Source organism: Scardinius erythrophthalmus (assembly GCF_964197995.2).
Source record: "Scardinius erythrophthalmus genome assembly, chromosome: 4".
In the NCBI taxonomy this organism is placed as follows: Eukaryota; Metazoa; Chordata; class Actinopteri; order Cypriniformes; family Leuciscidae; genus Scardinius; species Scardinius erythrophthalmus.
The window spans coordinates 32,580,906-32,592,857 of NC_138224.1; the positions used below are offsets into that span (position 1 = coordinate 32,580,906).

Sequence of the window (11,952 nt, forward strand, 5' to 3'; positions counted from 1 at the left end):
CAAGGATGCATTAAATTTATCAAAAATGATAAAAGTTCACACAAATCTATTTGGAGATTATGTTTTGCTATTGGCCCTCAGCAAATGTATTTTTGAACAGCGTTCTTAAGGTTAAAATCACCATCATTGGTTGGTGCTTACTGCTTTTTTTTTTTTTTTTGCACGCAATAAAGCGTAATGTTGGAAGAGTAGCATCAAGTTTGAAGAATGTACCTGATGAATTATTCTAATATAAATAAGTTCATATCGTCAAAATGTCAAAAAGACAGTCAAGCATGTTTTTCATTTACCATATCCACGAGTAAAGCTGGTAGTGTTTCTGATCAAAAGAGATCCCGAAGATGGAACTGCTAATAGCAATCAGGATAGCAGGAAACTCACTTACTGTTTAGTGACGTCATTGTATGTTCCATATGGTCGGTGTCGGTCACAGTGCCTTTAAATTTCTGTTTTGATCCGGCAATTATTTATTTACAAATTTAAGCACCGGGTGTAATGGAAGTTAAATTAAAACAGTTAGGAACAGTCTCAGTCAAAAGACAATTGTTTATGATATTCACTAAGTCTGGGCAAATAGTGTCAAAAATTTGTTTAACGTCATATGGAGAAAGGTTGGCTTTAATTTTAGGGTGATTTCTCTACAGTCAATTAGTCATATATTTTTAATCCATAGTCATATTACTCAGTATCGAATTAAATGTTCCTACGTAGCCTAAAATTGATTAGCTAAAGTACGCCTATACACTATACAATTTTGCTTTATAGACACATCTCACACTTTTTTTCTTCTTCATTAGAGGTTCTAAATATTTTCAACACATCATTGGACAACATTAATTTATGAATTTCACAAATAATTAAACTTTGAAATATTCTGACATCTCTTTAATTTTTTTCCCACTTTTGTGATTTTAGACAGCAGCGTCTGAACGGGACTTTTATTTTGGTTATGTGACGTCATAAGTAGGCGCCGCACTCCTGTATCTGTTGGTATTTGGCTGAAGAAAGGTTTGTGTTCTTAAACATGTAGTGTTTAAATCAATGCAACCCGGTCAGGCAATCTTAAATTTAATTTTTTTTTTTTTTTTGTAAAATGGCTTAATAGTTGTTGAATGTAACGGTGTATGAACGTTATTATTTATGAGTAAAGTGAATCTACACATGAGTAACAGAAAATGTACAGCTCATTTAGCTCTCTATGCCACTTACGAGGCTGAATCCAGCGTCTTATTCGCAGCTTCTTATTGACGCTAAAGTGCTTAAATTGACGCTTAATTTAAGCACCTTAAATTACGCGAACTTCAGCGTTTACTGGCTTCTTATTGACGCTCAACTTAGGGACCATGTGGTTTTTCTCTTTTTCACGTTTCTTAAAGGTATTGTGTTACTTTTGTGTCTATTTTCAGACTAAAAGAATAATAAACGATGTTTAAATGCAAATAATACTGATATATCAGCAAAAATGGACTGTAAAAATATAAAGGCACAAAAATGTACGTAGGCTACATGTCACTTTTTAGGGACCCTGTTTATATTGTAGGCCTATCTATTTTCAGAAAAGAATAATATACTATTTTGAAAGGTAAATAACAAATAATAATAACATAAAATGATTGTAAAAAAATATAATTAGGCCTACATCATCCTTGCCTAATTATTGTAAATAACATAATTTGAATATATTTTAAAAAATGAATTTTTGAAATGAATTGAATACTTTATTTTTTATTATTATTACAAATTAAAATTTCACAAGGTAACCAGATATTATGCTCCAGCTTGGATCCAGCCTCTTATGAAGACTTCAGACACATTTGAATAGATGAAACCTGGAAGGACTCCAGAACATCAAACATGGATGATTATTCAAAAATGATCATTATCATTGCTTTAAACTGCACACTAAATTTGCTTTAATGCATCTATAATATTTGTAAATACTAATTTGTGCTATCTTATAACTGTGCTTTCTGATATCTCATAAAATCCTATTGTGGTTTTGTAACAGAAACCAGCATTTTCTGTAAAGCTGCTTTGAAATGATGTATTGTGAAAAGCGTTATACAAATGAATGTATGAATTAAATTGAATTGACTTGAAAGAACCATTGCATGGTTACTGTGCATTTTAAAGTTATGGACCCAATCTGACAATACAAAAGAGTTATCACATTGTTGTCCCATTTGGGGGCGTTTCACTGATGCTTTATACCCTGCATCTGTGCTTGAATATAATCATGCACAATTTCAGATATTTTTACAGTAGAATTTTGAAATTATGGACCCATGAAGTTGACAAACATAGTGCAGTTAGAAGAGCCATTGCATTGTTGGCTCAATTGGGGGCTCTATACCTATATCTATACTGTAGACATGCACAATTTTAGCCTTACTTGACTGTAGACATGCACAATTTCAAGTTATGCTCCCATGAATTTCAAGTACAAATTCTCTGTCGCTATAACAATAATAAAATGCTATAATAAAACTATAACAATTGGATTTGAAGAACTGAAAATACATTTTGTCCAACATTAAACAAAGTAATTCATTTATCTTCATTTACTAAACTTTTTTTGGTTATCTTATCCTATATGAAAACTTTACGAAATTTTGTTATTAGATGTTATCACTATGAAACCATAAATGTAAAAAATACAGGTTTTATATAAATATGCATAGATATATGGCCAGTCACATTGCGTAGAAGTAGCGCCACAAAATGGGGTGAAGGCACAATACGGCTCATTGTGCATTGTGTAATGTTCAAAGCTTCATTAAACAAAAATTCTACAGGTAAAAGTGCTTAAAGTTTGTATTTCGTTAGAGGAGTAGCTCTACTATAATGAGCTTACGTCCACTTTAACGCACCCTCTGAGGTGTCTGAGAAACGGCGCCGCAAAATGGGCTGAATGTACAATAGGCGTTCCTTTTTGCATTGTGTAATGTCATTCAAGGCTTCATAAAGAAAAAAATTCTACAGGTAAAAGTGCTTAAAGTTTGTATTTCATTAGAGGAGTAGCTCTACTATAATGGGCTTATGTCCAATTTAACGCATCCTCTGAGGCGGCTGAGAAACAGCACCACGAATTGGGCTGAAGGTGCAGTAAGCGGTTATTTGTGCATTGTGTAATGTCAAATGCAAAGCTTCATAAAAAAAAGAATTCCACTGTAAAAAATGCTTCAAATTTGGAATTTGTTAGAGAAGTAGCTCTACTATAATGGGATAACGTCCACTTTAACGCACCCTCTAAGGCTGATGAGAAACAGCAATGCGAAATGGACAAATTCAATAGGTGGTTCATTGTGCATTGTGTAATGTGTCAAGTTCAAAGCTTCACAAAAAAATTATTCCACAGTAATAATTGCTCAAAATTTGGATTTCGTTAGAGTAGTAGCTCTACTATAATGGGATAATGTCCAGTTAAACGCACCCTCTGAGGCAGCCGAGAAACGGCACCGATGGGCAGAAAATGGAATAGGCGCTGATTGTGCATTGTGTAAAGAGCCAAGTTCAAAGCTTCCTTAGAAAAAATAATTCTACAGTAAAAAGTGCTTAGAGTTTGTATAGCATTTTATGAGATGATATCAGAAAGTACATTTATAAGATACTACAAATTATAGTATTTACAAATATCATATATGCATTTAAGCAAAATTAATGTGCATGTTAAAGCAATGATAAAATGATAATTTTGTATAATCATCCATGTTTGATGTTCTTGAGTCCTTGCAGGGGTAGGTTTCATCTATTCAGAGGTGCTGGGTCATCTGAAGTCTTCATAAGAGATTGGATCCAAGCTGGAGCATAATTTCTAGTTAAATCGTGAAATTTAAATCTGTAATAATTGTTTAAATTTTTTATTTAATTGATTTATAAATGCATTCAAGTGATGTTATTTGCAGTAATTAAAGAATGATGTAGGTCTAATTATATTTTTACAGTCATTTTATGTGTTATTATTTACCTTTCAAATAGTTTATTATTCTTTTCTGAAAATATAAACAATACAAACAGGGTCTCTAAAAAGTGTGAATAAGTGAAAAACCACACAATCCCTAAACTGAGCTGATGACGTACAATAATTAAAGAATACCGTAGCCTAATTATATTTGTGCCTTTGTATTTTTACAGTCCATTTTCGCTGATATATCAGTATTATTTGCATTAAAAAAATACTATTCTTTTAATCGGAAAATAGACACAAAAGTGAAAAACCGCACGTGTAACGACAATTGTAGATAAAGTAGTGTAATATAGTAAATGTATTTATTAAAATTCCAAATATAAATAATAAATATTAAGTGCCTACTGTATGTTATATGTATTATTTTATTACATTTCAGTGCTAGGAAGTTTTTGGTCTAATCAGGTTTAAGTCCATTAAGTCTCACTCTGACTGACTCTCTTACCAGTGAACTGAACTACTGAACTAGAGCTCATTGAGATTTAAACCCAGAGATTTAGTGTGGACTTATTTTTCTTTCTGTTAATTATTCTCATCTTAAACAGGACAAACACACAGAAAAACTCCTGATGAAGCGACTGAGATCCACATGCCACTATTATAAAGATGGCGTTTATTAAAGAGGAGAGTGAAGACATTAGGATTGAAGAAGTATTCAGTGTGAAACAAGAAGAAAATGAGGAACAAACAGGTTAGTTTTCTTTTGAACATTTTTGAGTAAAGTAAATGTTAGTTATAAACTTTCCAGTTGTTGTCTATAAGGGATTTTTTTTCTTCTTATCTTTATCAAACCAGTCTTGGAGCACTCGTTATTCATTGAATCAAGCTATAATTTAGCAAAAAAAACATTAGCATATAAACAAAATAATATACAAAAAATCCAGCTGACATAGCTTGGTAGAGTCACATTAACTTTACAACAAGCTTAATAACAAACTTCAACATAATAGATGTTTTAAATCAAACTCTTTGAATAGTTCAAAGCAACACAAACAGTTCCAATCAAAAACACAAATTATGCAGTAAATAAACATCTGTTGTTACTTTCACATCTTCCATTAAGCTCAGTTGTAAATGTAGCATCTTAAAAGGGGATCTGTTATGCTCTCTTTTACAAGATGTAATATACACTCACCTAAAGGATTATTAGGAACACCTGTTCAATTTCTCATTAATGCAATTATCTAATCAACCAATCACATGGCAGTTGCTTCAATGCATTTAGGGGTGTGGTCCTGGTCAAGACAATCTCCTGAACTCCAAACTGAATGTCAGAATGGGAAAGAAAGGTGATTTAAGCAATTTTGAGCGTGACATGGTTGTTGGTGCCAGACGGGCCGGTCTGAGTATTTCACAATCTGCTCAGTTACTGGGATTTTTCACGCACAACCATTTCTACAGTTTACAAAAAAATGGCGTGAAAAGGGAAAAACATCCAGTATGCGGCAGTCCTGTGGGCGAAAATGCCTTGTTGATGCTAGAGGTCAGAGGAGAATGGGCTGACTGATTCAAGCTAATAGAAGAGCAACTTTGACTGAAATAACTTGTTACAACCGAGGTATGCAGCAAAGCTTTTGTGAAGCCACAACACGCACAACCTTGAGGTAGATGGGCTACAACAGCAGAAGACCCCACTGGGTGTACCACTCATCTCCACTACAAATAGGAAAAAGAGGCTACAATTTGCACGAGCTCACCAAAATTGGACAGTTGAAGACTGGAAAAATGTTGCCTGGGCTGATGAGTCTCGATTTCTGTTGAGACAGTCAGATGGTAGAGTCAGAATTTGGCGTAAACAGAATGAGAACATGGATCCATCATGCCTTGTTACCACTGTGCAGGCTGGTGGTGGTGGTGTAATGATGTGGGGGATGTTTTCTTGGCACACTTTAGGCCCCTTAGTGCCAATTGGTCATCGTTTAAATGCCACGGCCTACCTGAGCATTGTTTCTGACCATGTCCATCCCTTTATGACCACCATGTACCCATCCTCTGATGGCTACTTCCAGCAGGAAAATGCACCATGTTACAAAGCTCGAATCATTTCAAATTGGTTTCTTGAACATGACAATGAGTTCACTGTACTAAAATGGCCCCCACAGTCACCAGATCTCAACCTGATAGAGCATCTTTGGGATGTGGTGGAACAGGAGCTTCGTGCCCTGGATGTGCATCCCACAAATCTCCATCAACTGCAAGATGCTATCCTATCAATATGGGCCAACATTTCTAAAGAATGCTTTCAGCACCTTGTTGAATCAATGCCCCGTAGAATTAAGGCAGTTCTGAAGGCGAAAGGGGGTCAAACACAGTATTAGTATGGTGGTCCTAATAATCCTTTAGGTGAGTGTAAGTCTCTGGTGTTCCCAGAATGTGTCTGTGAAGTTTCAGCTCTAAATACCCCATAGATACCATGCTGTAATTGCCTATTTTTTAAGTGGAAGGAAAAATATGCTGTTTTCACTCATGTATCTTTAAATGCAAATGAGCTGCTGCTCTCTACCCCACTTTTCCAGAAGAGGGCTGTGCCTTTACAGCTTGTGCCTCAGATACTCTGACAAAAACTACAAAACATCTGTTTGGTTTTAATTATCATCTCTACCACATTCACTTTTCATTGCAGCTCTTCATCATCATGAAAGTTTGTTATATGCATGAATTTTAAAACCATATCAGTCTAAACTTCGGATATATGGTTTTCTGACCGCACACATCCGAAGCACGCGCACAGAAAGCTGGATGTCAGGCGGCGGATCCCGTGATTATTAAACCAAGTTCTCTTCTATAGAGCTTAAATTGTAAAAAACACATAAACGGCTTGTTCTGAGACACTGCTTATGATTTAAGGGGATTTAAAAGAGAGTGGTGGGTAATATTAACCATTATGGTGGTTGTGTACACACACTGCTAACACACATTTTCTTCAAACACCATGTAAAAGGGGATTTTGCATAATAGACCCTCTTTAAGTTGATCTAGGATGAGTGTTTCTTCTCCTGAACTCCATGTGGCAGCAACACGTGGGATATTCAGGGGTGTGATTCTTCTGGATAAATCCGGCTTTTCCGGCTATATTTTTGTAGGATAATTAAAAGATTAGACACTAACCCTAAAAGTCTTAAGCTAGTCCCAGACTAATATGCATGTTTAAGCTGTTTTATCTGAAAGCAACTTGCACTGACTTGTTGTAAAATATGTCAGTGCCATTGTTTTGCCTCAAGATGCACACCAGTAAAAAAATTACAATGGCACATTTATAAAAGCTACTTAAATGTTCTAATTGAACTGACCGAAAGTCACAGCATTTCAACACAACTTCTGCTCACATGTTTGAAGGCTGCTATTGGATCATTGAGGTTAAACGTCATATTATGCAACTACACATTACTTTACGGAGAGCTTGTGACCCACTAGGTGTGATCTGCCCTAAGAACAAATGGTGCAAAAAAATACAGTTAGTAAGGTAGTTACAAAATTACTATGCACAAAATGCAGAATTCACATTTTAGAGTGGCCTTTTATTGTGGCCAGCCTAAGGCACACCTGTGCAATAATCATGCTGTCTAATCAGCATCTTGATATGCCACACCTGTGAGGTGGATGGATCATCTCGGCAAAGGAGAAGTGCTCACTAACACAGATTTAGACAGATTTGTGAACAATATTTGAGAGAAATAGGCCTTTTGTGTACATAGAAAAAGTCTTAGATCTTTGAGTTCAGCTCATGAAAAATGGGGGCAAAAACAAAAGTGTTACGTTTATAATTTTGTTCAGTGTAAATAGCTATTGTTAGTTACATTACACTGTTTAATGTCAGGCAGGCAGGCAAATAATCCACCCACTTTTGTGGACTGTCATATGTTGAAAGGAAATATCAAATTGAGGATCATTGCCATAACAGTTAAAACTAATGAAAAAGTCCCTCAAGGAAAGTTTATATAAGGAGAAAAGCAGATGACCCAATACTGAGCCTTGTGGCACTCCACACTTGTTTGATGAGACATCTTCATTCAGACAAATGTGGTAGTAGTCAGGCAGATAAGACCTAAAACATGCTAATGCTTGTCCACTAATGCCAACATAATACTCAAGCTATGCAAGATAATGTTGTGGTCTATCCTGACTGAAGCACAGTGTCTCAACATAGTTGAGAGGACATTATTTTTCGAAAAATGTAGATATGAATAGCAGATTTGGGATTGGCCCATAATAAACCAATTCTCTTGGGTCAAGTGGTAAGGGGTTTCATTACTGCCAGCTCTCTTATACTGTCTTGCTTTTTTGGATGTGTCCTCAAGAATACAGTTTCTTATTGAGAAAAAGGTAACTCCACTTTCATTAGCTTATTAGGTATAGGATCTAGCACACATATTGTTGGCTTTGATACGTTAATGCAGTATTTTGATGTCTGTTCTTTTGTGCTATTAAACTGGTGTTAATTTGCATATTGTTGTTTTTTTGCTTTAGACCTCATGACACTGAAAGAAGAAAGTCAAGAATTAAATGAAAATGATGAGAAAGATCAGTGTGATGAACATCATGATGTCATGACTGGAGAAAAATCAGAGACAGAAAAGACTTCATCACAAAAAAGAAAAGGACCGAAAAACGTATCTAAGAATTATTGCATCTGCCATCAGTGTGGAAAGAGTTTAACTAAAAAAGGAAGCCTTAAAAAACATATGAGAATTCACACTGGAGAGAAGCCTTTCACCTGCCAACAGTGTGGACAGAGTTTCACTCAAAAAGGAAACCTTAAAAAACACATGAGAATTCACACTGGAGTAAAGGCTTACAACTGCAAACAGTGTGGACAGAGTTTTGCACGCAAAGAAAACCTTAAAGGCCACATGAGCATTCACACTGGAGAGAAGCCTCACACCTGCAAACAGTGTGGACAGAGTTTCACTCAAAAAGGAAACCTTAAAAAACACATGAGAATTCACACTGGAGAGAAGCCTTTCATATGCTCTCAGTGTGGAAAGAGTTTTATAAATAAAAAAGGCCTTGATTTACACATGAAAGCTCACAATGGAGAGAAGCCTCACACCTGCAAACTGTGTGGGAAGAGCTACTCACAAAAAGAATACCTTAAGAATCACATGAGAATTCACACTGGGGAGAAGCCTTTCATATGCTCTCAGTGTGGAAAGAGTTTTATAAACAAATCAATCCTTGAGGTTCACATAAGAACTCACACTGGAGAGAAGCCTTTCACCTGCCCTCATTGTGGAAAAAGTTTATTTTGCAAAGGAAACCTTAAGATTCACATGAGACTTCACACTGGAGAGAAGCCTTACACGTGTCGTCAGTGTGAGAAGAGTTTCAGATATCAAAGAGACCTGAACCGTCATTTGCAAACTCATTCCTGAAATCAACTGTAGTGTTCTGAATGTGGTAAGAGGTTTACAGCAGTTTCAGAAATCACTTGCATATTCAGTCTGGATGATGACATTTAATTTTGTAAAAAGTGTAATAAAAATATGCGCTTTTAACACAGTAACATTAATCATCTATAAACCTACTATACAGGAGAATACATAAATATTTTTCTAAATATTCAAACTGTTCATTCATCGCATCTTCAAAATAAAAGTTTAAACCCTCATGAGTTTGTTTTAATGTCCACATGTTATTGTTCAAGAAATTACAGTGGCTGTAACATTTCGATTGTAAAGAAGAGGCCAAATATTAAAGGGATGATCTTCCATGGGTCTGCCATTAAGGAAGTGGAAAGAGCAAATGTACAGAAATTTTGGCGGTTTCTCACAAATGTGTCGCTCAAATACACAAATGAGAAATGCATAAACTACTGCTGCATTAAGAACATTAATATAATTTAACATAGACCATTTCACCTTTACTGCATTGTGTCATACATTAAGAATGTGCGTGCAAAGAACTCAAAATGCCGATTGAACGGTTAATGCAACAGATACACTGTTAAATATTTGACTAAAACATAAAAATAACAAGCAACTCGCATTGCCAGCGTGTTCACACATTACAATAATGCTTTTAACCAAAGCCGACGAGCTTCTTGCAGCGTGCAGATCATAGGGTGCCCCACATCCATATTCAGTTCTGGAGCGTGGATTATGGTCAAAACAAATATATTGCAGGTATTTTTACGGCAAACCAGCTTTTATGGCAAACCCTAACTGCGCAAAGGATGCCAGTCTGTCTGTAGTCCATATTAAAAGTTGGCTCGCCAGTCAAAACTACACAGTCGACGCAAAACTACGTGTTCACAATACTAGGATTAGCGGAATTGGCTTACCAGAAATCTAGCACAGTATTCACTTAAGAGCGGGCGCCGCCATTTTTGAAACATAATAAGGTGGGTAGTTTGAACAGCAACAAGTAATACTCATGATCAGGCTAAAATGGGTGTATTTTTAATCCAATTAATTAATTCGCCACTATTTTGATGATTTTTACTAATTTAAAAAGTTAGATATTTTTATTAAATTAGTAAGTTCTTCAAAAATAAGTTCTTCAAAATACATTATATTAATAAATAAAATTAAAAGTTCATTTAAATAGATTATTATAATAAATACAATTCATTAAAAACAAAATTCATTAAAAAACATACATAATGAAAATCATTTAAATCAGGAAAGTGTTTTTTTTCTTAACAATGTGAATGTCTCAGCAGTGCATTATTTGTTTGTATTCGGTGTATTTCACTGTGGATTATTTGGTAAATTTCGAGGCAGTCTTTGCAAACAGACTTTTATGATATGGATCTGCCAGCAACGCCACAAACATGCAAGTAACCATGTTTATTCTAATGCCTGATCTGTTCAGATAGATTATCTTTCTCTCAAAATCGTTCAATACTGTTTACTGTTCAATCTCTAAATTCACGCGATCAACAGACTGTCTTTCATCCGTTCAATGTTCATCACTACAATCAACACGATTCGTTATTCTGAATAGATGTAATAGTAAAATCGTAGTTAAACTTTTTGAGAGAGTTCCACTTGTAATAGTAGCTATTTCATATGCAAAGATGTCAGCCAATCACAGCAGAGGGCATTTACACTGAAGTCTCACAGCAGACACACCACTTTAAACAGAGCATTCAAATCAGAGGACTAAAATCAGGCTAGGAAAATGCCTTTTATTTCTAAATTATTTTTTGATGTAAATATGGTCAGTTTCTGGCTAGATCACCACATATACGTTTGGATCCAGAAGGACCCTTCTAATGCTTCAGAATAGAGAATGGGAGACCCTTCCTCCATTCGAACACAGAGGTCCACATAATGAAGAACAGATGTTGCCAGTACATTCCTACAGAACAAAGAAACCTTTTCTGTTATATACTGCATGCTGAATTTCTAACAGAAAATATTTAAGAGAAAAATATATACAAATGAGAAGAATGGGAGAGAAGTGATAGAGTTCACTTTAAGTCACACAGGTCTTTATACTGACCCCGTATTAGAAGTTAATTAGGGATTGAATGCACCTGTTGCCCAGCTAATGTCTGCACTGTGTAGCAGAGCCAGCAGGGGAAAAACAGGCAGGCGTAACATTGTTAAAAACAACAACACAATAAATTTCAGCAAAGATGTGTCTATTAACTTTCTTAGGCCAGCGACACACTGGCTGCGTGGCATGAGTGCGGTGTTTCTGTTGCGTGTCAGGTGCGTCGCGGTTGCGTGGCGTTTTCTGTGTCTTTGCACACCAGAAACGTGTCTGACGAGGCGCTGCTGCCGCTAGGTGACGTAGAGGGAGGGCGCCGACAGACCAGTGTACATTTGGATTCGCGGTGTGTTGCTCTTGCCTTTATGACAATAATTTCAACTGTTATCACACATCTTTCAAAATCTGAAAAATGGGTAAGTGGGCTGTCTTTTTATTTCAATAATATTAACAAATTTGTGTAGCTTTAAAGAGCCTATATTTAGCCTACCTGATGTTGGACTGTCACTCAGAAGACACACTACATTGTTATTGTAGCCTATCCTATC

The 11,952-nt window shown here is 35.7% G+C and overlaps 1 protein-coding gene across 1 annotated transcript; it reads left to right on the top strand.

The window, feature by feature from the left end:
* Positions 1–965: 965 nt before the first annotated feature.
* Positions 966–9,575, top strand: LOC308690203 (uncharacterized protein). The gene is made up of 3 exons (XM_081364540.1): positions 966–1,008; positions 4,513–4,658; positions 8,435–9,575. Exons 2-3 carry the CDS (start codon positions 4,574–4,576, stop codon positions 9,337–9,339), a joined length of 990 nt encoding a protein of 329 aa, XP_081220666.1. The 5' UTR covers positions 966–1,008; positions 4,513–4,573; the 3' UTR covers positions 9,340–9,575.
* Positions 9,576–11,952: the final 2,377 nt, after the last annotated feature.